We start from the raw sequence: 27,494 nt of genomic DNA on the forward strand, positions 1-27,494 counted from the left end.
GGCATCGCCGTGTATCTAGTAGTGCCAACGAAAGTACGCGCGAGGGGGGCTGGACGGCCTGCGTTCTGCAGCTACGTGGGATGCGGTATGCGGCGCCCTCCGCCCCGGGTTGCTCTCATCAGCGCGGGGTCTTTTGTCAGCAAGTTCTGGATCAGGCGACCATCTCAGCATCACCCCTCACACCAAGACGCGGCAAGTGGCACGACTACTTAGAAGCCTACCAAATAGCGGCTGGTCCGTCATCCACGTACGTTGAGAGGCACAAACCTTTGGCAGCCATCAAGAGAGAGCGAGACAAGCACCATGCCGGAGCCAAGCCCCTGTTTCCAAGTGCCGACCGTTGATATCGGGCCTTACTTGAGAGACCCGTTGTCTGATGCGGCAGCTGGCGCCGTGGATGCAGTCAGGAAGGCTTGCATCAGCAGCGGGTTTTTCCGGGTCGCGAACCATGGTATCTCGAAGGGACTGCAAGACTCGATGCAAAGGGCGGCCGAGGCTCTCTTCGCCTTGCCCCTGGAAGAGAAGACCAAGCTCATCCACCCAACGTTGACCAACCGCGGGTATGAGCTGATAGGCTCGCAGGTGCTCCAGCCTGACGCGTTGCCTGATTTGAAGGAGGTATGGCGAACACAACACGATCCCGGCCCCAATCCGCCAGAGCTTGTTTTACTGAGTAGGCCAGGGCTTCTGTGTCGGCCAGCACATGGACCTTGACGACGAGCGGGTCAGGAGCCATCCGCAGCTAATGGGACCCAACATTTTCCCTCCCAACTTGGAGGACCATGTCCTCAAGATTCCCGCCCAGCAGTACTACACGGAAATGTTCAGCCTCGCGTGCAGAATCATGGAGATGCTGGCCAGGGGCCTTCCCTACGGCGACGACATCTTCGTGCCTTTCATGTCCAACGACCCCGTCTGCATCCTGCGGCTCTTGCACTATCCACCTCAGACGAGCTCCGATAAGCGGCAGCTGGGAGCAGGGGCGCACACGGATTTTGGTAGGCGATGGAGCCCACTGCCCGCATTTGCTTGCCCGGTTCCGGTGGCTAACATCCGGTTCCCTAGGTGCCATCACTCTCCTGTGGCAGGATAGCTGCGGCGGGCTACAAGTCCAGGACGGCAGAACGGGGGTGTGGCACGCAATTGAGCCTGACCCGGAGTGCCTTGTAGTCAACATTGGCGACATGCTCTCGGTCTGGACGAACGTCTACCAGAGCACGGTACACCGGGTCATCAACCGGGGCGGGCAGGGCAGGTATTCCATGGCTTTCTTCGTGGACGGGAACACGGACGTGCAACTGGCGCCGTTGGACGGCAGCGTGCCGGCGACGGGCAAGATCATGACGACGGAAGAACATATGGAGCACCGGATTGGCAAGACATACCGCAAAGTCGCTGCACAAGCCATGTGAATACGGCTGCCGGGCGTCCCGCGTCCCCGGCACTTTCGAGTATGTATGTACCTTATTACTACTTACTACCTATCTAGTTTGGGTGGGTGCATATCGTATACGGTACGGTAGTATAGAGAATTGCTATACTTGCATCTTAGCCTGTTGGGAGCCCCATAATCATCGCGGGAAATTATCGTGACAACGTGAGATATGATCCGATAGTGATATCGATCCGCGAGATTCGGTAAATGCCTCGTGGTCTATTTGGAAAGAAAACCACTCATATAGGGGAACATGCGGCGGGAGCTAAGAAGCCCAAGCTAGGTCCATCCGGGAGCGATTGAAAAGGGACCAAGATAAATAGATCTGGATCTCCCTTTCCCCAGGTGCCCTCCTCTTCTCCGGAGCTGGTCGTCAAGGCCAAGCATCAATGGAACAGACGACGGACCCTTGTGCCAATTTCCACACTGTACCGACCCAGCACGCCGACTCTTTTACTCGACTGAACTTGGCGTCGCAAGCGAACATTGGCCGGCCAATCCCAGAACTGGACACCATGGCAGGATCACGATGCTTCGTGCGTGTTGACTCGAATATATTTTCAACGGCCGCGGCGGCTGCTTCGCTGTGACAATTTCGGGGAGGGAAAACAAAAACAAAACCAACAACCAGACACCAGACTACTATTAGTCGCTTACTCTTACCTGTCTACATGCAATTACGACACGCCGCTCGGCCGAGGTCGAGAGCTTAACGCCAATACCAATCCAGTTCATGTTGGGGAGGGAGGGGCCTTGAAACCACCGAAACCACCCGATCCGACCGTCTAGGTATAAGTCATGGTGTGCCGAGCTAGCAACGGCGCTTGGTTGCCCTGATTCAGCACTCTGCTTCGGCCTTGGTCATCCCCACTCACCTTCCTTTTCGGCAGATCGATAGGATGTGTATCTGTCAGTATCTGTCAGTATCAGTATCATTATCAGTGTCGGTATCAGTGTCGGTATCAGTACCAGTGTCGGTATCAGTATCAGTATCGGTATCGGTATCGGTATCGGTATCGGTATCGGCATCAATCGGCATCAGTACCCAGTATTTATCTATCTGCACCGCGCCGCAGCGCACTAGCAAAGACGGGACCGACGCATGGAAGAGGGCCTGCGAAGCACTGCACCATGAAATTGTAAGCGAAAGATGAAAATTTTCGACACCATCTGCTCCTCCGCCCCCCACGCCCGTCGCATTAGGTAAAGTATGCCAAGCACACTTGCACCCGTCCTGTGGATCGCCGAGGAGGGGGACAGAGGGGGTTCATCAACGTTTTGCTGCTTTGCTGTGCGGCAGCTCATCGACCTCCATGTAGGAACAGGCGAGTAACCTACTCCTCAAACGCCCTCCTCGACTTGTAGAGTAGATGTAGATGCAGATGCAGATGCAGATGCAGATGCAGACGCAGATGCAGATGCAGATGCCCTTTGATGGTGCACCATGCCTCCGTGCCTCTTCGGGGTTGGGCGACCGGCGGATCCTCTGGAAAGCTATTCATGGACCGTACCCTGGCCTACATACATCTCGGTCGGGTACATCAGGTATGTTGTCTAGGCAGGACGAGGTAGGTGCAGTGCAGCAAGTACGGTAGAGGTTTGTTTTTACTTAAACCCCCATCGAGAGATCCTGACCAACTGAGCTGGGGCCCTAAGCCTCCGGCTCGGCAGAGATACCTGCACGCCAATGCCCGTCATGTCGTCATCATACCTAGCATCCCGCTTGCAAGGGTCGCTCTGGATTAATATGTCCAAAGTGGAAAAGGCCTGACTGAATATATATACGGGGAAAGAAAAAGATGCCAAGCATAGGTATTCATCGGAATGAGAACCGCCCTTCTTGCCTTCCATGTCTTGTTTCTTCTATAGCTCCGACGCCCCCCCCGCCCTCAAAAAGCCTAGCAAACCATGAAAAGGCGAACACAAAAAAAACATAAAAAAAGAGAAGGAAAAAAAAACGTTCTACCTCTATGTAGTGTTGTGCAACGCAAACGGCCCAGGAAATCATCCATGATAGCTCCGTCGTCTTGCATGTCTAAGAAACAAACCCCCGTCCTGAGAGTGGGCAAATGCCAAGCCACGGCGGAATGCGTACGGCTCGGCCTGGTTGGTCTTGCGGAGGAACCCAAAATGGGAGGGGAAAATAATGACACACCCCCAAACGCCCCTTGACCTACACTCTCCATAAAATTTGCTTTTCAGAGACCCGCGCCGTCCATGATTGTCATCGTGCAAGACGAATCCAAGAGAAGAAAGCCGATAACAGAAGGCCATTGGAAATAATGTAGGATGCAGAAAAGTACATAGATGGGACATATCGCGTCATTGGTATCGTGAACGATGCGGAAGCAGCGCCTGTAAATGAATGCCATCTCAAAAAGCGAATCTGTAGCCCGAGCCCGTGTGACGTGTCCAGCAAACCAGGCGCGACTTGCGTTATTGAGTGTCCCAGAACGCCGACGTCACAGGGTCAGGCGACTCGGTGACGCCATCTGCAAAGCTGCTCATGGGCCAGTAATGATCCTCGTCAAGTGATGCCATACCAACCCCCGCGTCGTCGAGCGACCCGAGGTTGGGCAGAAACTTGTTGGCGGCCGCCGCACCTTTGAACTGGTCGAGGTCAACGTTGGAGACGTCGCCACTGGTGAGCATCGAGCCTTGGCTCTGCGACATGTTCAGGTAATTGGTTGCAGCGCTCTGTCGGAAACCCTCTATCTGTGCTTCGCTGAATGCAGGGGCAAAATCCTCCGTCTCCGAGACATCGCCCGAGTTCGATGTCAAGGTTGGCTCCGTAGAACCTAAATCAAAGCCGGTAAAGGACTGGGCCTGGTCAAAGCTAGAAGGCGCAAAGCTGTCACCGTTCAGCTCGAGGCCATCGTACTGGCCCCAGTCGACAGACACGGCGCTGAGTCCGGCACTGTATATGGGGGGCTCGTGGTCGGACAAGCCGCCAAACAAGTCGAACGAGGGCGTGTATTCGGGATACTGGATGCCCGAGAGATCCAAGGGTGGCAAGGACCCGTTCAGCTGCTGCAGAGTCGAACTTCCTCCCAACGATGGAGAAACCTGCTCCGACCTGGCGCCCCTCGACTCGAGCTCGCTCAGTGTTGCGACATCCTTGTTGCGGGCTTTGCTCGCCGACTTGCCGTGCAGGAGATTATCCACCGACCGATTCGCCATGCTGCCGCTACTGCTATTGCTGTGCATGGAGTGGCCCCGACTCAACGTATAGGGCCCGCATTTCTGCGACGCCTTGTTGTGCTTGTGCGCAGGTTTGTGGTGGCCATTCTCGTCAAAGCTTAGAACAGGTTCTGAATGAGCCGTATTTGCGCGGCGGCGGCGGACTGTCGTCGACTTGGGCTTGGTAGCAAGGCACTCTTGGTCCGACTCGGATTCGGGCACGGTGTCGAGCATGGGCTCTTTCTTGTGTGAACAGGTGCATCGGCCTCCGTGGTTGCAGCAGCAGCTGTCATGGTGTCCCTCCACTGTCTGTTGCAGGTGCTGGCATTTGTGTGTCTTTTTCGCCGCAGTCGCATTTGACGTGAGAAGCCCTCGATTTTCGCATGGCACGGCAGTGCTGGCATTGCGAGACGGGGCGGCCCTTCTTGTTGATATGCTGCAAGGGCCGGTCTGTTGAAGCAGATAGAGCCAATCATGTTAGCAACATGTGCATAGACCTGAACTGAACAGAGCAGCGACCTGACATGTTTACAAGAAAGATTGATGGTTGCGACACGACGTGGATGTATATTTGTGGGTGGAGGAAGGCAGACAGGCTTTGGTTTTGGTTTCTTTCTTTTTCTGGTCAAAAGGCAAGGCGGGCGGGCGAGCGTATGCATCAAGACCGTTGCACCGAGACCGTTGAAGCTCTACGTGAGCTGTCGGTAGTGTAGGTAACGTGGTGGTGGGTGGTTTGCGCCGGTTCTTGCCCCGCGACCGTTGCTTTGCTTTGCCCTTGCCTTGCCTTGCCTTGCTGTGTTGTGCTGTGCTGTGCTGGTTGCTCGCAGGCAGTGGATGAGACTACCAACCCAGCCCATCCAGCCAGTCGGCCGGCAAAGACATGGGGGTTTGGTTTTTGGAGAGAGAGAGAGAGAGAGAGAGAGAGGGAAAAAAGGTATGGATGTATATGATATGCGGCAATAAAGGCTCTCACTTACCAGCATGTTGACAGTTGCTAACACGGTGACCTCGAACACAGGCCTCGCAGGCCCATTTCTCCCCGTCTATCAGCATTCTTTCGAGCGTGTGTGTAGAGAGGGGGAGGGAGAAAGTCTGGGGATCAGAAAGCAGACTAATCGCAGTAGTAATAACAACAATGGAATTCCAGAAAGAAGGCACAAGGCCGGAAAGAAGTTTCGGGGGTATTGCACTAAGTGGCGCACAAAGGGTGCGCAGAGGGTCCCAGAGGGGTCAAGTTTCAATCCCAAGATGCGGACCAATATGCCTTTACTGATACGCCGGCTCTGTCGCAGGCTGATGAGGGCTCGGCTGGTGCGTTACCGTCACGCCGGCGGCAACAGCTAGCGAAAGGACTGCGCCGAGGGAAAAGGTGGGATGAAAGGCCCGAGTACCTAGCGAGCACACAGGGAGGAGCGACTGGAGAGCCTGTACGACAAATTGGGGGGCTTTTGCCAGGGATGTGTGCCTGTGTCGCGCCTGTACTGTACTGCACTGTCCTATCCTGTTGCGGCAAGAAGCTGTGCGTGCAGCAGCAACCGTGACAGAGTGGCCGGACGAACAAGTAATGGGGGCAGGGAAACCCGGCTCCAAACGACTCGTGTAAAGAAGACGTATGTAGCACTATCCCCCCCTGCTTTCCTTTTTCCCCTCCTTCCCACTCGTCTATGCACGCATCTTGAACCAAGGGTTAGGTAGGTGTATAGCAATAGCAGTGAAGTGTAGCGTGGCCGCCCGGGGGGAGGGGGAGAGAAGTTGGTCAGAAGGACCCGTAACAGGTAGGTAGGTACTGTAGGTAGCGTAAATAGCAGGCAAGTAGGTGGTAGATACTCAAGAGCCAGATCCCGAAGCGTCCGACTAATAGGAATCAACCAATCCGACGACGACGAAAAGGTAAAAACGCGAAAGCCCCGATCCTTGGAATCCGAGAAAAGCGTCAATTGAGTGGGTGGGGGCTTTTCTTCCTCCTCTTCGACTTGTTTGAAGCAAACAAGAAAGAGAGAGGGGGGGAAGAGGCGGCTCACAGTTGATCGTACCCAGCCTTGCCTTCCTTGCTTTGGAAACGGTTGGCGGCGGGTCGAACGTCGAGGGTCAACCCAGCAAGTACCTACTTAAGGTACTGGTATAGTGGTAAACTTGTGCGTGGGGTGTCGCTGGAAATAGATCAAATGTGAGATGGGATTGATGCGAGCCAACTGGAGCTCTGCAACTGCTATCGGCAGAAAGGTTTTCTCTGCATCCGCTGCGAGGCAGTCGAAGTTTCGCGGTGTCTGGGGTGCTATGCGGCTTGGCACGAAATGCAGGCCGTGATGGATCTCGAGTTGTTCCAGCGTATAAGTGTGAAAGTTGGTTGAGCTGCCCAATTCAGAACAACACGGGCAAATACGTCAACAACTTATGGGCCGACCGGGGCTGCTTGGGCTGCACCCAGACCCGGGCCAAGCTGGGCAACGTTTTAGATGCCTTCGGAGGTGGTGACTGGTGCTGGGTGCTGGGTGCTGGCTTGCTGGAAGTACATACAGTAGTGAGTAGCACGTAGCTCGCAGGCAGTCCACTGTAAGCAGCCAACTCCGCGAAAACTCCAGATCAAGAGTCCACAACAGTGTCAGTTACAACCCCAGAGAGTGGACACTCACACATGCACACGGTCAGCTTGGCAAGCTCAGACCTATTGGAGGTATCGTGGGAGAGAGACGCAGCGAGTGTCTCGCGCGCGGACGGCTCGACTCGACGCTTCACCACCAACACAAATCGAGAGCCCTCGGAGCTCTACGCACAGTCGGAGAGAGTGGAGGGAAACAATTGGAAGACAACTATCCGGACACTCGCGACGCAGTCAAGGGCGAGGGCGCGGGCGCGGGCGCGGACGCGGGCGACTTCTTATCCAAAGCAGGAGAAGTGAGAGATGGGCACCAGGGTCGATATGGCAATCGACAGCGTCTCCCATGCATTGATTGGTCCCATAATACAAAAAAGAGAAGGGGGAACACAAATCACTGCGCTAGCAGTAGCTCGGAGGCAAGGACTGGCAGACTGGCAGACTGGCCTCAAGTGACGGGCAGACAGCGCAAAAGCTGGATCTCCTCGAGTTCCAAACAAGGTGGAGGCGGAGGTGGAGGTGACGGAGACTCTCAGACTGTCAGACTCTCGCCCTCTTCTGGCGACATCCAACGACCAACGGCCTACCACACACACACACACTATGTACGAGGACGAAAGGTGGTATGGGGTGGAGCCGGCCGGGCCGCCAAACACAACAGGAATACAGAATAGAATACTGCAGTCCGTACATGCTGTAATGCTAACAAAGGCGCCTTGGGCGTGCATTTGGCAGCATGACGCTCAGCAGGCTGGCAAGGGGGTTTGTGACCCGCAGGTGATTGGCGATTGATATGGATACCTACTGGCACTTACCCCATCCGCCATCGTCGTCGAGTTAACAAAAAGGTGGGCGAACTGATTACGCCTGGTACGGGGAGGGGAGGTAGGGGATACCTACCTAATGTACTGAACATACATTACATTACCTAGGTGGATGGATGACATGACATACATGCATGCGTGCATGCCTGCCTGGCTGTATGTACGGTCGTTCGCGCGCGAGCGGGAGGATGAGGAAGCTAGGCGAAGGGCGGGATCTCCTACAGGATGCGACAGGATTACATTACATCAGGGTTCGCATGTCACGATGCTAATCATGTACAGTAAGTCAAGTCATGGTGCAGCGTGGGAGGCCGAGAGGCTTGCAGCGGCTGGCCAATGCTCGAGCCCGCCCGCCGGTGGCCTAATGCCCGATGCCCTGCGAACCTGATGTTAGTGAGGGTCTGTCTGCCTTATCAAATCCGTTACCTTACTCTCTCTGTCATCCGAGGGGGAGGAGAGTAGGTAAGCATTCGTTCGTTCTTGTGTCCAAACTCCCTCGGCGAATCACAAACGTCGAGGCCAGCTGCAGCTGCTTCTCGAAGAAGCTCGCTTCCAGCTGAAGCGTCGGATCGACTATCTGGATTGGGGAATGGATGGAAAGCACTTACACACCTTAGGTACTTGTGTATGTACATGCTGTACGTGCTGCGTGCTGCCCTACCTACTTGCCTACCTCATCAAATGCACCTACCTCCTCTGGTTTAGGTCCTAGGTAGGTCCAAGTAGGTCCTAGACTCCTACAGTAGGTCCTGGGGCCAATCCTCCCACACACCACCCGGGCAGCCACCCAGCCAACTATCTCCAATGGGGGAGGGAGGAGGGGCGTATGCACGATGAAATGCATGACCAATATGCACTCTCTCATCTCTCAAACTAGCACACCATCTCCAAGACTCCCACCCCGACTGGCCTTCCGTGGTCTTGGGACTGTGCAAACTTTTTCATGGCTTATGTACGAAGAGAACTCGGGTTATCCACTACCGCCGCCGGGTCTGTTCGGGTAGGTGGCCTGGTGGCAGTAGCATCGCTCCTCCTCTCCGTTCCTTGATTCGTTCACTGCGTTCCGGCCAGTGTTTTCCCATCGCTCGACTCAGACTCCGTGTCAGCCCGTATCAGCTATTGGTTTCACGGTAGACGGCTGGCTCACTTACGTCTTGTTCTTCTGCCCCGAGTAATGGCACATCCGTCGCGGTCGTCGTCGCGGCTGGTGTTGCAGTCTTGTTGTTGGCGATGCCAGCAGCACGTGGCAGTCCATTGCTTATTTCCAGCCAGTCTTGCCATACTAAGGCAGCTCTGTACCAGCAGAGAGACGACCGGCCCCGTCCAGCCGTCGGTGGCACAGAGCATAATTCCATCCCCCCTGCCCCACCCCCCACACCAGATCTTGATCTTTGATTGCCCGACGCGATGGGCAAAAGGAAAAGGCTCGGCCCCGTCTCGCAGCGTCAGCTCCCAGCCAGCCTGGTTGCGCTGGATCTGCAAAGTCTTAGCATTCGCAGAGTGCATTGAAGCCATCCCGTTCGTCGGTGGCGAGACCCTCTGGCCCCTGCTGCGTGACACTCTGGTAGTCTATCTGGACCATGTTGCGTTGCGTCGATGTTCGGGTCGGATAGGGAAGGTCCGAGCTCTCCCCGCCTTAAGGCACGCGTCCACCACATGTTGGAGACCAGTGCCGGCAAACCCGTCCATCCTTCTTCTCGCGGTAACAACGGTGAGTTTTGCCGTCAAGTCATCCTTCCGCCCAATCCCCCTCCAGCCGAAAGAGGCCCCGGCCGTAGCAATGAGCTCCAGTGATCCGGTAAAGTATGACGGCGTCTGTTCTGGTCTCCGTTTTGTCCCTGCTAACCAGCCGGGTACAGGCCGGTGCACATCCTCTTCGTCGGCGCTGGCGCTGTAGGCTGTTTCTATGCGTCGCGCCTCCACCATGTAAGCCAGCTTTCATCCATTCCACGCACCCGGGCTCGTCCGCCTGGCCTGTTTGGCTGACCTCTGCTTCCAGCCGGCACACAACATCCATGTATCCCTTACGGCCAGATCCAACTACGACATCATCGCATCATCAGGCGTGACTCTGCAGACTCACACGTTTGGAGATTACGTCTTCAAGCCTCACTCCGTTTTTCCGTCTGTCGATGCGGCAGTCCGGGTGCAACTCACCCGTCGGGTGCAGCCACGCCGGACGATTGGGACTATGTCGTCGTGGCCACAAAGGCCCTTCCGGACCGGACGGATGATGCAGCTCTGATCGCTCCCCTGGTGTCTGCCGGAACTTGCATAGTCCTGATCCAAAACGGCGTTGGCGTGGAAGAGCCGTATCGCACACGCTTCCCGCAGAACCCCATCCTCAGCGCTGTTACCGTGATAAGCGCCGAACAAATCCAGCAGGGCACCATACGCCAGAACAGGTGGACACGAATTAGCATCGGCCCATTCGGCAAGGGACTCGTCGGGGCCTCGGATTCGGAATCGAATTCGGAGTCAGGGCCACAGATGAATGATGTGATGAAGATGGGCGAGGATTGCATGTCGAATCTTGCGCAATGGTGGCAGGTACACGGCCAAATCCAGGATGTCAAAACCCACTCCGAACTCGAACTCCAGACCATCAGATGGCATAAGCTCTGCATCAACTCGGCCTTCAACCCATCAGCCGTTTTGTCCGGGGGCTTGGCAATGCGGACCAGTTGAAAGATGTCCAGTTGCGAGAGCACATCACCGGCATCATGCAGGAAATATGGGATGCTGCTCCAAAGGTCCTCGGGCAACCTCTCCCTGACGATCTAGGAACCCCTGAGAGAATCATCAGGAGCACAGAGCGCAATGCCGGCGCAAAGCCCAGTATGCTGCTCGACTGGGAAGCCGGGCGCCCTATGGAGCTGGAAGTCATACTGGGCAATCCGATCAAGATAGCGAAAAAGGCCGGTGTCGAGATGCCCCGACTGCAGAGCGTCTACGCATTGTTGCGAAGTATGCAAACCCAGCGAGATGTTACCAATTCCAAGACCAGACTATAGGAGGCAATTCGGTTTCACTTCGCCATCAACCTTCGCAGATGCCCCAGGTCTGTCCCACAATCAAATAAGGTCTCGGCCACCCTGGCTAGATCTTAGCAGCAATGATTGGAGTGCTTCACCACGGTGTCATGCATTAGCAAATTGCGCCTTCTCTCTGTCCACCTTCGTAGATGCAATAACAGTCGCCGGTAGCATCGGCATTCCACCAATGGCTCTGCCATTCTCACTCTTTACCTTCCTTATTCCTTCTCTATTTTGTTGCCATGAAAGGGCCTTAACCCTGCCTCCTGACAGCAGCTGTTGGTCATGCCACTTGTCCATAGCCTGGCAAACGAACCCTCGCTCCCTTCCACATATGACGAAGCTGCGTGCGTTTAGTGATGCAACAAGGTTTATCTTTGATCCAGCCTTTCGAGGTCGTCCACCGTCACACCTGGGTCATCGCCACTACACGCGGTCATGGCAGATAGAGTCTATCTTAACGTGACTTCGCCATGTCTCCTCACCATGCATCATGTACACGTCATTGCTGCTGGGCTCATGAGTACATCGTTGCCACAGGACGCGAGTGATAATGTTTTGATCACTCCTCCGCGCCGACCATGACATGTGCAGAAGGTTCCGTCCGGCATGATATCTTGCATTTTTTTCTGCTTGAATAGACTACAGACGATGCTACTGTTCCATGGACAATCCGTGATCATCCGCGTATTTTGATAAGCCGACACAGGATATATAATGTCATTCCTCCGCCAGCGCAGCGACGCCGGCCGGGCGCCGGCGGACGATGATGTTGAGGCCGGGGCCGTAAGCTATTCTGGGCCAGTGAGCCCGCACTACCAAGCACGCCCGGAAGGCCAGAGCACTGCGACAGAGCAAGGCCGTCAATCAGACGACGTTGGCCCAACGGAGAAGGTGAAGGGTGAACTTCCTAGGAACACGGACCCGCCAAGCAGCTCGCAGAAAGGCGGCGTAGATGACCTGCCCGAGTACGAGGCTCTCCAGCGCTTCATCACAAACTACGATGCCGAACGACGAGCTTCGGTGGCCAGCCAGGCAGGGGGGGCCGCAGATCCAAAAAGTGGTGGCAGTTCTGGAGGTCCTCTTCAACCCCTGTTCAACCGGCTCACCCTGTGTTCAAGGAAGGGCAGCCTCCCTCGTCGTGGCTTGAGACCAGTATACGACAGGGCATTACAAGTCACGACATCGAAACGCGACGCAAGGCGTTCGGGTGGAACGAGCTGACGGTGGAAAAAGAGAACATGTTTGCAAAATTTCTCGGCTTCTTCCAGGGGCCTATTCTATATGGTGGGTACTACCACACCCCTGGCTGGCTATAGATTATTATATAGCTGGTTTCGAGCAACGCTGATGTCACCTACGCAAGTGATGAAGCTGGCGGCTCTCCTGGCGGTGGGCCTCGGCGACTGGATAGATTTTGGGGTCATCGTGGGTATCTTGCTCCTGAACGCTTTTGTAGGTTTCTATCAGGAGAAACAAGCAGCGGACGTCGTGGCTAGCCTGAAGGGGGACATTGCCATGAGGGCCACTGTTGTAAGAGACGGCCAGGGGCAGCAGGTTCTCGCTCGTGAACTTGTTCCCGGGGACATTGTAAGCGAAGATCGAATTCCAGCTGCCATTGCCCTGACTACGGAATTCCCTGACTTGCCTCCAGGTCATCCTCGTCGAGGGTCAAACCATACCGGGAGACTGCCAGCTCATATGTGACTACAGTAGGCCAGGTGATTACGACGAATTTGTCCAGCTTCGTAACGAAGACAAGTTCGGGGATGAAGGCGACGGCGACGGAGAGCCTCCCGGTGGAGCCACGGCAGATGGCGGGGATGGGAACGCCGAGAAAGACGGCGAGGAGGACTTCGACTACGAGCACTCCCACTACGGACTCCCTCTCATCGCTTGCGACCAGTCCGCCATTACCGGAGAGTCACTTGCTGCCGACAAGTACATGGGCGATATGGTCTTCTACACGACGGGCTGTAAGCGCGGGAAGGCTTATGCCATCATCACCACGTCGGCGAGGTATTCCTTTGTTGGCAAAACGGCCAACTTGGTCCAGGGAACCAAGGATCGAGGCCATTTCAAGCAAGTGATGGACAGCATTGGCACTTCGCTTCTCGTGCTTGTTATGTTCTGGATTCTGGTGGCCTGGATTGGCGGGTTCTTTCACCACATCCCCATAGCCACGCCGGGTTTGCAGACACTGCTCCATTACGCGCTGGTCTTGCTCATCATTGGCGTTCCCGTCGGCCTTCCGGTGGTGACGACGACTACACTAGCCGTCGGGGCCGCCTCCCTGGCCAAGCAGCGCGCCATAGTGCAGAAGCTGACCGCCATCGAATCCCTAGCCGTGAGTTCTGAACGGCCGCTCTCGGGCTGATGCTGATGCTGATGCTAACGGGTGCCTGCAGGGTGTCAATGTACTATGCTCCGACAAGACGGGCACACTCACGGCGAACAAACTGAGCATACGAGACCCCTTCGTTACCGAGGGCCAGGATGTCAACTGGATGATGGCTGTGGCTGCACTGGCCAGTTCGCACAATATCACATCCCTCGATCCCATCGATAAGGTTACCATATTGACCCTGAAAAAATACCCCAAAGCTCGCGATATCCTGCGCCAAGGGTGGAAGACGGACAAATTCACGCCCTTTGACCCCGTGTCCAAGCGCATTACCTGCGAATGCCGTCTAGGGAGTGACAGGTTCGTGTGCGCAAAGGGGGCTCCCAAGAATGTCCTCCAACTCACGGAAGCGGATGACGAGACCCGCACTGCATACACCATCAAGACCAAGGACTTTGCTCGCAGAGGGTTTCGATCGCTGGGTGTGGCATACAAGAAGAACGACGAGCCATGGGTCCTTCTTGGCTTGCTGTCCATGTTCGACCCTCCTCGGGAGGATACGGTACAGACGATCATCGAGGCCCAAGCCCTCGGGGTCCCGGTCAAGATGCTTACGGGAGATGCCATTGCCATCGCGAAGGAGACTTGCAAGATGCTGGGGCTAGGCACCAAGGTAGGCAGGCACAGGATCGACCCCTCCCGCCTTGCTCCTGTCCACTCCAAATTTGGTTGTCCGCGGTACTGAACGGGGCCAGGTGTACAACTCAACAAAACTAATGCATAGCGGCCTCTCGGGGACAGTGCAACAGTAAGTCGCCGCCCGCTTCCCTTTCCGATTCTGCATCGCGTCAGGCAATCTGACCCCGACTGCCATTATAGCGACCTCGTTGAAAGGGCAGACGGCTTTGCCGAGGTATTTCCGGAGCACAAGTATCAAGTGGTCGAGATGCTGCAGCAGCGTGGTTCACTCACGGCTATGACGGGGGACGGTGAGTTTCCGTTGGATCGGTATGCCCAGAAGCTCCCGCTGACTGACGATGGGTTCACCTACGCACGCAGGCGTGAATGACGCGCCGTCTCTCAAGAAGGCGGATTGCGGAATTGCCGTGGAAGGCTCATCCGAGGCAGCCCAGGCGGCAGCCGACATAGTCTTCTTGGCCCCGGGGCTGAGCACCATTATACAATCCATCAAGACATCCCGGCAGATATTCCAGCGGATGAAAGCCTACGTCCAATACCGGATTGCGCTGTGCCTTCACCTGGAGGTATACTTGACCACGTCCATGGTTATCATCAACGAGACCATTCGACCCGATCTGATCGTCTTCGTTGCCCTGTTTGCCGACCTAGCCACTGTGGCCGTCGCATATGACAACGCTCACGTCGAGCCAAGGCCGGTGGAATGGCAACTGAAAAAAATATGGGTCATCAGTTTGATCTTGGGGATGCTCCTCGCGGCCGGGACGGTATGTACACCCCGTGCTCTTTGCCGCTTCCCTTGCCTTGCATCGCGCGTTGTCTGGTGGATGCATGCATACCGAGAGGACAACTTGCTGATCTGCACATCTGGCAGTGGATCTGTCGGGGTACAATGCTTCTGCGAAGTGGCGGCATCATTGCCCGCTTCGGCTCCATCCAGGAGGTTCTTTTTCTCCAGGTCTCCCTGACCGAGAACTGGCTCATCTTCGTCACACGCGGCGGCAAGACATGGCCGTCTTGGCAGCTAGTGCTCGCCATACTGGGCGTCGATGCTCTCGCAACCATCTTCTGCTTGTTCGGATGGCTATCAGGCTCTGGCGGCGGCGTGATGCGAACAACGCCGCCCACGGTGTTCAACAACTCCTCCAACGGCTGGACGGACATTTTCACCGTCGTCATCGTGTGGGCGTACTCCATCGGCGTCATTGTATTCATTGCCATCATACTATCTGCTCAACCGGATCGACTGGATCAACGACCTAGGGAGGAAGGACCGTCATGCCAAGGACACGCACATGGAAAATGTCCTGGTCCAGCTCAGCAAACTGGCCATTGAGCATGACCGGGACGCCATTACCGGGTATGATCGATATTACCTGGTGGAGAAGGTGGCTGCTGAGGATGACGAGTGATGGCGTTATGGCCGTGAGACATGCAACGTCCGTGTAGGGGCCATCCTTTAGCTTTTGGCTGGAAGCATTTCCACGTTATGGTGCCGGGAGGGAGGGGAGTATGGCGAGGAGGCGTTATCAACGGTGCAGGTGCTCTCATGGACCTAGTGGTACGCAGTGGTCGTTTGTCATGATTTGCAGAGAATAACAATAGCCTATACCTACCTACCTATGTTGCAATCTCGGACCTACTCACTCTACCGAGGGTGCGCGAGCTCCGTGTACCGGCAGGCCATCAATACTGTCGATATCCATCATGTCGACATCGTCAGATATGCCGGGAGCCACGCGATTGTTTTCGTTGGGTATTTCGATTGCTATCTTGATCAGGCAGGGTTCGCAAGCAAGGGCTTCTTTCCTTTATCGGGACTCGGTCCTCGTGCCATTGGACTTGGCCGAACACGACATGCCAAATTCGTGGTCCATTGCGTGCGCCGGAAAGCAGCTGTTCGCCGAACCAGGGTGTAGTACATTTGCCCTTGGCTGGACGACAATATATATTGTTGTGACATTATGAAGAAGGGCCCGAGAGACTCTAGGCGACGATACTATACTGCCACGTTGGAACCGAGGCACGGACGGGATGCGTTGTGCGCACCAGTTCACTATCTCGGTAGGCTTGGCTAGGCCACTGCTACCGCCGTCTGGGGGACAAGGAGGCATCTCACTACTCACCCCTCATCTTCCTACATACATAAGAATATGGCCCATTGAGCCATCCCGGTGATGCAGTAGGACAATATACTACGCCACTCCTAGTAGTACACGCCGCAGAGGGTGAAGCGAAGGTGATGGGTGAGGCACACGCCAAAACACCAGCCACCCGTCATGACGTCACATGACGTCATGTCGGGAGCACTCATCCATTTGATAGGTAGCACTTGGAACATTAGGTAGTGGCTCGTCGTGGACCTTCCGAAATGCCGTGTAGCTGACCATCTATCTAAGTAGGTATCCCGGGCTCATTGCGCGTTGTCACAATGCTGGACGGCCTTTTATTTCTCCTTCTTCTTTCCTTCTTCTTCTTTTTCCTTCTTCTTCTTTTTTTAAAATTTTTTTATTGGTGCGTGTGAAGTCGGTACAGGCACTACGGGACTAGTACAGTATCAGTTACACTTTGGCATCCAGGACCTTTTCTTCCAGGGGACGGCGGCTGGAGTGATTGACAGTGCAAGTGTGCACCAGGCAGGCGCCGTTTCCTCTCGTCCCATCGTAATGCAGATCAGTACCCGAAGTGGTTTGGGCTTTTTGGACGAGGAATCAGGATTCGCAATCCACCATGGCCAAACAAAATTGCCATGCTGAAAAAAACACACACACGCACACATGCAGATCCAGCATCTAAAATACCATCCATGCGCATCCAATCTCCCTCACCATGACCATGACCATGCCCTACACGATCTCTGACTTCTGCTACGACTGCGCCCAATGCTCTGCATAGGCTGGGTATCAAGCACCTGCCCAGGTTCCGAGGCCGAGAGACTCGGAAGCCTAGCATTCGGCCTAGCCCCGCGAAGCTGTTGTCAGAACCCAACCCTAATGACTCGAGCAAGTAGCTGGTGTAGTCGGATGCGAAGCCATGGTGCTGTGCTGTCAGCAGCAGGCCAGATCGATCTACATGCAGTGCATACTTGAGCCAGTCGCGCATGTCCCAAGCTGAAATATCAACGTGGCAGATGGGATGATAGGCCGGCAACCCCCGAGTAATCGTAACAATATGGCCTGTCATAATAATATAGCCAACCCATCCTAGGTTTAAGGTGTTCTCGAGGAGGCTTGCAGACTGCGATCCCTACTATATGTTAACCTATCCATGTTCCTGCCCCATGGTAGATCTGGGTACAGTAGGCAGGCGACGTATGTATGTACATAGGCAGGCCTGGGCCGTCAGAGACCCCAGGAACGTCGCAGTCGTCGTGGCATCCAATGTAAAAGAGGTGATTTGAGGTCCTCGGTCCTGCTGTGCGTACCCGCTCGTGGTGGTGCAATCGAAGGTGCCTTGTGCCTTGGGCCTTGGCCCTCGAGTGCCGGGCACAGGTCATCAACCATACCGCCTGCCTACCTACCCTCCTACCTAGTCGTACGTACATACATCGCATCCATACTGTATGCAGTCATAGTCGATTGCCAGCCCGCCAGGTACATTCGGCCATCCAGTCCAATTATCGGATGCACGGTGACGGGATCTGATGTTACGACCGTACTTACCTGATTCAATCAATCAACAATCGTCTACCCTACCTACCTACGATCCCTACGGTCCCTACCAGCTCGCCAGGCCTGAGCACAGCTACCACGAGCTACCAGAGGCTAGAGCTACAGTACCCGGCCTGCCTTAGACCGGCCACTACCTACATGGCTGGCCAAATGGCATGAACCGGTCCTGCGGTTCATGTTTCCTCCTTCCCACACTTGTGCGAGCCGAAACCTGAAGGCAAGAATTGCTCTTTCCCGCCAGTCAATTCAAGCAACCCCAGTGCTGGCATGCCCATGCCCATGCCAATACCATTGGATCCCATTTCACATAACATTCATTATCTGCGGACGGTGCTTTACCTACTGCTAGCACTGACACTGGCACTGGCAACACTGGCAAGACGGACACTGCACTGGCATTATCCATTTACTCAACTACACGCCCTACCTACTTACTGGCCGTTACCTACATGCATGTACATACATACAGGCCTGCCTACATGTTCTCAAGGGCCCAAGGCTGTTTGTGCTGTTTGCCACCGACCTTGCATTTCCACCGTCACCACATCTGCTCCCTTGAACCTACCTACTACTAACACTACACTCGCACACTGCCTTACCACTCTATCCGGCTGGTCGCATGGTTTTCTCGACTCGTTGGTGCTACTGATACTGCTACTGCTATTTCTACGGCGACGCCTCTTTCACTGCGCTTGCTTACTTCGAAATTACGCTTTCTTCTCGTCCGCCCCCCCCCAAAAGTGAACCCACCGTTCGCCATTCTTAAATTGCGGCGCAGCAAAGTTACGGGTCGATTGCTTCATGCAACTCTATCGCGTTCCGGGTTACTACGACACAGCACATCGACAGATGCCGGTGTCCGTCACCGATTAGGCTGATTGGGTATAGTCCTTGGCAATCACACGCCAAACCTGGACATCTTTCGAAACGAAACACAACCACGACAAGCACCATCGGCACCAGACAATTTAGAGTTGGGCAAACTGGCCCTCGTCGACGTCCGCTGACACCCACTACCCTTACCAATAGCCGCCATCGAGCGCTCGGAGGGGCTCGCTCGATCAACAGGCAATCACTCGCACTCCCTCTAGACACACGGAGGCCCCAGGCCCCTGCACCCCAGGCCTTGCTCCCAATTTTGCCAGTATGGAGTCCAGCCAAGACCCCGACCTGACTGACCAACAGCCGCCGCGCGAGAGCGACGACATACCAGCACATACCGAGAGCGAACACACATCCTCGGCACCATCAACGTCGACGTCGCACCCAACTCAGCAACCTGATGCTCCAGAGGCAGGGGGCAGAGCGGCGGCGGGGAAAGCAGTCAACACGCGCAGCCATCACAAATGCTGAGGAGCGACAGTGCCAGTTCTGACAATAATACAGAGCCTGCCACAACGCCGATGCAGGATGATAGGCATGACCAGGTGGTAGCTGCAGCACAACCATCGCCAGCGCCGCCGCCTCAACAAGAGCACCAGTTGCCGGCCTCTCCCCTACTATCGGAAGCTCACGATTTCGCAAGTGGTCAACATGGACCAGCAATGACAGGGACGCAGGAATCGTCAGAAGTTGCGCGCTCTGAGACAGACGACGAGGATACTACACCTCCTGCCTGCAACAAGTCCACGCCTATATTCCCTGACACGGACGGTCCCGACCAAGCCATGACTCTCGACGGGTCGGCCCCGCCCCCGTCGTCTGGAGCCCCATCCTCCTGGAGTCAAAGTTCCGACCATCAACTGGGTCATGGCAGCAACAGCAGCAACGCCGACCCCGCAGACCGAGTATTTCCCATCCGCTCGGTTGTCAGTGTCGATAGCTCGCAGCCCACCCCTGGTCTTTACCACGGACTTCTGGTGAGTACGACTATTTCGATCGTCGCTCCCGGTCTAGCAATTCACATATAGATGCCGACCTGTCGGGCATGAGACGCGCCGAGACTGCGCCTACCCCGGCCTGCGAGAAGGATCGTAGCACCAGCAGATCGGCGGCAAGAAAAGACAGGAAGAACACAGTGTCAGATAGCCCATTTCCCGTCACGAGCCCGCCACCCGTAGAACACCCATCTGGTCATAACGCCGGCGGACTGCCACTGTTCAATGATGGCTGGTCGGATACATCAGACAGGTCAGGGCCGCCAAAGGGTGATACCGCCACCCACAAAGTTGGCGATGCCCCCAGTGGGGGTCGAAGGTCGCCCGGAGGTGACTTCAACGAGACTCTGTTTACCACACGTTTTCGACACGTCGTCACGGATGAGGGCCATGCCATCCTTACGGGAAGGGACGGCACTCTGGAGCGTTGTGAGGATGAACCTATCCATACCCCAGGCGCGGTGCAGTCTTTCGGACTGCTTGTTGCGATAAAAGAAGATAGCGAGGGCCGGTTCTTGGTGCGAATTGTGAGCGAAAATTCCCAGCGCGTGCTCGGTTATACCCCACAGCAGCTGTTCCGACTAGAGAATTTTGTGGATATCTTTTCGGAGGAGCAGGCCGACAATATGCTCGACCATATCGACTTTATTCGCGACGATGATGCCGATCCTGCTACCAATGGACCGGAGGTGTTCAGTATTTCTATCAGACCACCCAAGAGCAGGAGCGTGAAGCTCTGGTGTGCCATGCATGTGACGCCTGCCAACCCAGATCTGGTCATCTGCGAGTTTGAGCTGGAGGATGACCGTGAATATCCCCTGCGTGGGCCGGACGAGATGACACCGCCAGTGCCTCAAGATACTCTATATCAAAATCCCACGCTGGAGGAGTTCAATGAGAGCACAGAAGTCAGCAGCCGCCCTCTTCGGGTGCTGCGGAGTGCCCGGAAGAAGCGTGGAGAGGCCGGTGCAATGCAGGTATTCGATATCATGTCACAAGTCCAAGAGCAGCTGGCGACTGCGCCAAACCTTGATAGGTTTCTCAAAATCCTGGTTGGCATCGTCAAGGAATTGACTGGTTTTCATCGTGTCATGGTGTACCAGTTTGACTCGGCTTTCAACGGCAAGGTTGTTACCGAGCTGGTTGATCCCACCCACACACGAGACCTATACAAAGGACTGCATTTTCCTGCCTCGGATATCCCGAAGCAGGCACGAGACCTTTATAGGATCAACAAGGTCAGGCTCCTGTTCGACAGAGATCTTGAGTCTGCGCGGCTTGTCTGCCGGACCGTGGAGGATCTTGAGCAGCCGTTGGACCTCACCCACTCATATCTCCGCGCCATGTCCCCCATCCACTTGAAGTACCTGAAGAATATGGCAGTGCGAGGCTCCATGTCGATTTCTATTAATGCATTTAACGAACTCTGGGGTTGATCTCCTGCCATTCGTATGGAGAGCGGGGGATGCGGGTTCCGTTCCCCATCCGCAAGATGTGTAGGTTGATTGGAGACACTGCGTCGCGAAACATCGAGCGGTTATCATACGCGTCCCGGTTACAGGCGAGAAAACTGATCAACACCGCACCGACCGATCAAAACCCTTCGGGGTACATCATTGCCTCCTCAGACGACCTTCTGAAGTTGTTTGACGCCGACTTTGGTATGCTGTCCATCCGGGGCGAGACGAAAGTCCTAGGCAAGATAGGACAGACGCAGGAGGCTCTCGCGCTCCTTGAGTATCTGAGAGTCAGGAAGTATACTTCTGTCGTCACAACGCAGGATGTCAAGGAAGATTTACCCGATCTACGCTATCCTCCCGGGTTTTCCGTCATCGCTGGTATGCTGTATGTACCACTAAGCGTAGGCGGTCACGATTTCATAGTCTTTTTCCGAAGGGGTCAGATACGCGAGGTCAAATGGGCCGGGAACCCATACGAGAAGGTCATCAAAGAAGGAACCTCTGCCTACCTCGAACCGCGGAAGAGCTTTCAGGTATGGCACGAAACAGTCGTCGGTAAATGTAGGGAGTGGTCGGAGGAGCAAGTCGAGACCGCCGCGGTACTCTGTCTTGTCTACGGTTAGTCCAGCATAACATGTGCTCACAGCGACATTGCAGTCCACTAACGCTGTTTCAGGTAAATTCATCGAGGTTTGGAGGCAAAAGGAGGCGGCGCTGCAGAACAGCCGGCTTACTCGCCTGCTCTTGGCCAACTCGGCCCACGAAGTGCGGACACCGTTGAATGCCATCATTAATTACCTCGAGATTGCTCTGGAAGGCTCTCTCGACCAGGAAACCAGAGACAACCTCGCCAAGTCTCATTCGGCGTCCAAGTCACTGATCTACGTTATCAATGATTTGCTCGATCTCACAAAGACCGAGGAGGGACAAGAGCTTATCAAGGACGAAATACTCGACTTCCCTGCGTGCTTGGAGGAAGCCACGGCGCCCTTTAGGACTGACGCCAAGAGGAAGAACATCGGCTACGAAGTTATTGATCATCCGGGGTTGCCGCGCTTTGTACATGGAGACCACCGCCGGGTGCGCCAGGCCATCGCCAACATGACCGCCAACGCGGTTCAACATACCACCAAGGGGCATGTTAAAGTGGAGTGCTATGTTGCTGAGGTTGCCGAGTCCCGAGTGAGGATAGAGGTGGCGGTCCAGGACACGGGCCGCGGCATGAGTAGCGAGCAGCTCGACGCACTCTTCCAGGACCTGGAGCAAGTGACGGTGGATACGGACGAGTCAAATCCCGAGGCCGAGGACGAGAAGCCGGCCGAAGGACGAAGCTTGGGCCTGGGCTTGGCAATGGTGGCTCGCATTGTGCGCAACATGGACGGTCAGCTGCGTCTCAAATCGGAGGAGGGCAAAGGATCTCGTTTCGTCATCCAGCTACCTTTCGAGTTACCGAGTAGTGACATGGTAGAAAGTTCCGAGACAGCAACGCGGGTGTCAAGTACTCGTTCGAGTCTCCCATCTGTTACTAAGAGCCTGCCACCTCCCCAGCGGGCGAGGTGACACTTGTAGAACGCGGCAGTGGCGCCTCGAGTGGCATCAACGTCCCTCACAGCATCAAAGAGCGGCGAAGCTTCGACGAAACAACTAGTATCAACAGTCGGAAGAGCGGCGCCAGCAAAGCAAGCGCGCAAAGCAACATGAGCGATGCTGACCGCCTAATCGATGCTATCCAGACACCTCTATCCATCGGGGATCGCGATTCGGAAGTTGGATCATTGGGGCGTCGGAATTCCAAAGCGTCGAACAACTCGCACCGCCATTCCAGCACGAGTCTCAGTTCAATGACTGCTTCAGGTGTCAGCCATGCGGAACGCCCTGCGTTACCTGCCCGGTCCACTACGAGCCCAACCGGGCAAGTTACCGGGCCGCAACCGATGGAGGAAGAAGGCAAGGCGTACATTCCAGACACGAAGACGCCTGTGCGGCCCATCAAAGTTCCCGACGAGTACACGGAGGCCCCTCCCATGCCGCAGACTGGAGAATCGTCGGGGGTGCTATATGAGATTAGCGACAAGGCGAAGCCAGAGGCTCGGAAGCCGCCGATGCCCGTGGAGCCGGCAAAAGACGCACAGGACAAACTTCGAGTTCTCATTGCGGAGGATGATCCCATCAATATGAGGATTCTGCGCAAGCGGTTGGAGAAGGCGGGTCACCATGTTTCCCATGCCGCCAACGGGGAGGATTGCGCAAGTGTTTACAGCGAACAGCCGGACGCGTTTGATGTGATCCTCATGGACATGCAGGTCAGTATCCAGCACCATGTTGACTGCGCTTAAGATGAGAGAACTGCTTACTGACTGCATTGACAGATGCCAATCGTCGATGGCTTAACCAGTACCAAAATGATCAGGGCGTTTGAGAAGTCGGAGAAATGCCAGACATTGTCAGCCCTAGCCAGTTTCCAAGGAAGGGTTCCCATCTTCGCAGTGTCGGCGTCGCTGGTCGAAAAGGAGGGTCCGATGTATATCAATGCCGGCTTCGACGGGTGGATCCTGAAGCCCATCGACATCAAACGACTTCACACACTGCTATATGGCATCACGGATGACGAAACACGGAACTCGTGCCTCTATGTCCCAGGGGAATGGGAACGCGGGGGCTGGTTCCAGTCCCGGTCTAATGCAGGCTCTGATACCTCATCAGACGATAACAACATCACGCCAACTGGCACTGGATCCACGGCAGCCTAAAAATGCCTTGCCGGGTAGAGTGGCCCACTACAGAGTCCTACTCCGGAGTGACGGGATTCTCTCGAGATACGACTCGAGTGTCTTCGAAATTAATTATCGTTTTTAACCAGCCCAAGATCGCATTGGGGCCAAGTATACAAGAGCAGCAGTAGCAGCAGAGGGTTCTGGGCTGCGGCAGGCACACATTGGAATGGCGTTTAGGGGAGACTAGCCCGGCATCACGGAAAACGGTTTGACTCAAGACTCGGGTATGGTGGCTGGCTAGACTTTTCTCCTTTTTTTTTCTGGGGGAGGGAGGGCAACCATGTTGAAAGTATACGCATTGCATGGAGTTTTAGGTGTGGGTGTGGGTGTGTGATATCCCGCTGCTTTTGATTTTCCGCCCGTCTACATATCATTTCAACGTACTCAGGTGGGGGAGGGTTTGGCATGGTTTACTAGGAGGTAGAATAGGGGTGCGTCTGCGATTGGGTCAAGTCGAATGCTCGTGGCTTATTGGGCACTGTGCTTTGGTGATGGTCCACGAGATGGTAACTGCAACGTGTTGCATCCGGTCAGAACACATCGAGCCTTGGTATGTTGGGGGTTGCTGCACGATGTTGGTCCCTGTCGGTGCTCATTGGTTGTCACGAAACTTATCACCAGGTACTCTTGGCAACTTCCCCCAAGATGTCCGGATATCAAGGCACATACATAAAGACTCGAATCAGCTCAGCTAGATAGCATAGCGGCATCTTCCAATATATTGATTGCCCTGCATCATGCCGAGTCTACAGTGGCCATGACAGTATTACACCAGGTGAACATAACTAAAAACGTCCCCAGCTGTATATCTCTTGGTGACTTCATGTCGCTATATCTAACAAGCCCTTGTAGCAGACATCTCAATCCATATACATGGGGTCCCCTCCACCCGCGCTGACGCCCTGGACGGGGGCACTGTATCCTGTTTTGTTCGTGGTATTGCGAGCTCGCTGGTTGGACCCCTGAGTTGCGGTGTTCAAGCTCTGCAACGATCGTCCCATATCGGCGGTTTGAGTAGCGAGCCCATCCACCGCGAACCGATCCTCAGTTCCGCCTCCCAGCCGGCGAGTCCTGGGAACTTCGAGTTGCTGCTGCGGCTTGGCGACGAGGGGTGTACTTGTACTCATGGGGAAGTCATCTTCCTCCATCTCAGCATCGGCATCCTGGTCACTGTTTTCGTCGTTGGCAGCCGAGGCCGCCGATGTCGTTGTTGTCGGGGTCGTGGTAGCTCTCACCTCATTCGACGGCGTAACCCCGGACGCGGGAGCAGCGTGCCGTGGCTGAGCTGGCACGGCAGCGGCAGGTTTGGGTTGGGTCATGGCGGGTGAGTCGGGAGTGGCGGCATTGGCCGCGGCCGCGGCTGGGGTAGGCGTGGGTTGTTCAAGCGGCCTCTGCGAGCTCATGCCGGAGCCCCTGGACGAGACAATGACGTTCTTCCAGCGCTCAATGGCCCGCGAAACCAGTGTCGTCAAATCCACATGGCGATCGTCGAGGTTCAAGCCGACGGCCTGCGGCCCCCTTCATGCCAAACTCCAAGCAGTACGAGACAATCGACGGATTAAAGGGGACGGTGGCCGGCGGCATGACCCGGAACTCCCTCGGCTGCTGCAGATGGTTCAACTGGTCAATCTGGGACTTGAGGTTGACGTTCTCCTGCCTCAGGTAGTGCTGCGACTCCTTGAACTTGTCCACCTCCTTCTGTCGCCGACCGACACTCCGGGCTAGCTCCAGGGTCCACAGCTCGCTGCGTCGCTGTGCCGTGAGCTGTTCCCACACGGCATACGTGGACTGCAAATGTTCGCTGACTTGCTTTTCCAGGTTGGCGGCTGCCTTCTCTGCCTTCTTCACGCTTTCCCGCAGATCCAGAGGGGCGTGGGTTTGCGAAGGCGGGTATGTCAAATCGTCGCTCGAAGCCGTGGTGGCTGCGGCACAGGCGACCTTCCATTGCCTAAACTCCTCTTGAAACCAGGTCTTCAGGGCTTCGAATTGCTTCTGGGCGGGCGGTTGTATGGACCATGAGGTAGATGTCGGATGCGGCGTGGACGAGAAGAGCGTGGGCGGCGCTTGAAGGCACTGGAGCGTCAGGGCAGGAAAGTCGAGAGCTAGGGGGTCGAAATCGAAGGGTACCGAGTTCATATCGATGTGTTGTCTATAGATGGAGGGTCTCGTTAGCGGTCATGATTCTTCGCGATGTCCCAGCAAAATGAAAAGTGCTCGGCGCTGGTGTTCAGTAACCACGTACTTGGCTGCCCTCCATGAACTCAGCATCTCCCTAAGGGCCAACTCGGCGGCCCTGGCCGTGTCCACCGCATCCGTCAGCTTCTGGCGGGCGTCCAGCTGCTGCTTCTGAGCGGCCCTGCTGGGGACTCGCTGTGGCTGAAGGCTCTGTTTCCTGGTCGGATCCGCCTCGTCCCATGGACCGGCCTGCAGGTCGCCATTGCGAGCTGGCAGGTCGTTCATGACGCCAGTGGCTTCCCAAGACGGGGGGAGAGGCCATTTCGGAGCCTGGTCGACAAAGTACTGGCCCTCCTTGGGGATGGAGGGGCGTTGAGCGTGGGCCTCGTGGGCGGAGCTCTTCCTGGGGGCGGTGGCGGTCGAGCCGGTCGGGGTGCTCGGGGTGGAGGCATCACGTCGCGCCAAGGAGCCTCGCGGCTGCCTTCTCGTAATGGTGCCGCGCATTTTGCGGATGGCGTCGACATCGTGGAGGCCATCTGGGGGCTTTGGGTTTTTCTCCTTGATGTACAGGTCGAGGTGGCGGCCGAGGGAAGAGGAGGTGAAGGGCTGGGCGCAGTAGGGACAGCTTCGATCCTTGGGGGCGCCGGGCTTGGCAGCGGCGGGCGAGTCGTTGCTGTTGCTGGCGGGATTGCCTCCAGCGTCGGACATGGCGGCGGCAGCGGGCAGGGGGCGGCGGGTGCGCGTGCGCGTGCGATATCTTATTATATGGTTATAGTATACGGAAACAAGGGAACAAGGTCAAAGGAATGTGGGTGGCTGTTGGTAGAGTTGAAGCTGAAGTCAACGGCCGCGGGCAATGCTCCCCAGAAAGCTCTCCATCCGGCGACCGTTCGTTCGTTGGGCTAGTTGTCACATCCGGTAGCCTCGGAACTTTAGATGCTGGGGGAGGCGACAGCAGAGCAGCGGCAGCAGCTGGCTGGCTGGCTGGCTGGGAATTGCACGTTCCCGGGGGTACAGAAGGGAGACGGGACGAGATGGACAGGCGAGCAGCGAGCGGATAGGACCCTGACAAGACAAGACAAGATAAGACGGGACAGGACAGGACAAGATAATACAAGACGGGACGAGACGAGACGGTGAACAGGACAGGACAAGACAGGACAGGAAGTCTGGTCTGATGTGCTCTTGCTGAACGTGTCGGCGATTGCAAGGAGAGAAAACGCGGCTTCAGACGGGCTTTAGAAATTACCGCCCAAAAAAAAAAAAAAAAAAAAAGACAGTCAACGACGAGATTGACAGCACACCGTATACAACGCAATAACAATAACAACAATGCTTGCTTGCACTGAACCAGAGGGAGGGGGAGATGCGAGGGAGGTTTGCTTTTTCTTCTGTCGTGCCCGTCTCGAGATTTTTTGTTCTCT

General features: G+C 55.6%; 6 protein-coding genes across 6 annotated transcripts; 4 read left to right on the plus strand and 2 right to left on the minus strand.

Moving 5' to 3' along the window:
- Positions 1-303: 303 nt before the first annotated feature.
- PG997_012735 (2og-Fe oxygenase family protein) lies at positions 304-1,412 on the plus strand (the record flags this gene model as incomplete). The annotated part of the gene is made up of 3 exons (XM_066817049.1): positions 304-618; positions 683-998; positions 1,066-1,412. 3 exons carry the CDS (start codon positions 304-306, stop codon positions 1,410-1,412), a joined length of 978 nt encoding a protein of 325 aa, XP_066662741.1.
- A 2,459-nt stretch (positions 1,413-3,871) lies between these two features.
- Positions 3,872-5,658, minus strand: PG997_012736 (uncharacterized protein; the record flags this gene model as incomplete). Its single annotated transcript, XM_066817050.1, has 2 exons — positions 3,872-5,065; positions 5,593-5,658. Coding segments are annotated over 2 exons (1,260 nt in total), but the record flags the coding sequence as incomplete, so codon positions are not given.
- A 4,157-nt stretch (positions 5,659-9,815) lies between these two features.
- Positions 9,816-11,049, plus strand: PG997_012737 (uncharacterized protein; the record flags this gene model as incomplete). The annotated part of the gene is made up of 5 exons (XM_066817051.1): positions 9,816-9,838; positions 9,895-9,961; positions 10,035-10,120; positions 10,177-10,687; positions 10,735-11,049. 5 exons carry the CDS (start codon positions 9,816-9,818, stop codon positions 11,047-11,049), a joined length of 1,002 nt encoding a protein of 333 aa, XP_066662743.1.
- Positions 11,050-11,787: 738 nt separating this feature from the next.
- PG997_012738 (plasma membrane H+-ATPase) lies at positions 11,788-15,449 on the plus strand (the record flags this gene model as incomplete). The annotated part of the gene is made up of 9 exons (XM_066817052.1): positions 11,788-12,093; positions 12,141-12,361; positions 12,402-12,660; positions 12,725-13,417; positions 13,479-14,087; positions 14,170-14,222; positions 14,294-14,403; positions 14,474-14,880; positions 14,988-15,449. 9 exons carry the CDS (start codon positions 11,788-11,790, stop codon positions 15,447-15,449), a joined length of 3,120 nt encoding a protein of 1,039 aa, XP_066662744.1.
- Positions 15,450-19,328: 3,879 nt separating this feature from the next.
- On the plus strand, positions 19,329-23,871 carry PG997_012739 (hsp90-like protein; the record flags this gene model as incomplete). The annotated part of the gene is made up of 6 exons (XM_066817053.1): positions 19,329-19,647; positions 19,695-21,043; positions 21,196-21,739; positions 21,798-22,592; positions 22,670-23,424; positions 23,491-23,871. The coding sequence occupies 6 exons, from the start codon at positions 19,329-19,331 to the stop codon at positions 23,869-23,871; spliced, it is 4,143 nt and encodes a 1,380-aa protein (XP_066662745.1).
- An 884-nt stretch (positions 23,872-24,755) lies between these two features.
- PG997_012740 (uncharacterized protein) lies at positions 24,756-26,778 on the minus strand (the record flags this gene model as incomplete). Its single annotated transcript, XM_066817054.1, is given in 3 exon segments — positions 24,756-25,413; positions 25,427-26,044; positions 26,138-26,778. 3 exon segments carry the CDS (start codon positions 26,776-26,778, stop codon positions 24,756-24,758), a joined length of 1,917 nt encoding a protein of 638 aa, XP_066662746.1.
- Between the last annotated feature and the right edge of the window lie 716 nt (positions 26,779-27,494).

Source organism: Apiospora hydei, assembly GCF_038363865.1.
Source record: "Apiospora hydei strain CBS 114990 chromosome Unknown utg000009l_segment0_segment0, whole genome shotgun sequence".
Lineage (NCBI taxonomy): Eukaryota > Fungi > Ascomycota > Sordariomycetes > Amphisphaeriales > Apiosporaceae > Apiospora > Apiospora hydei.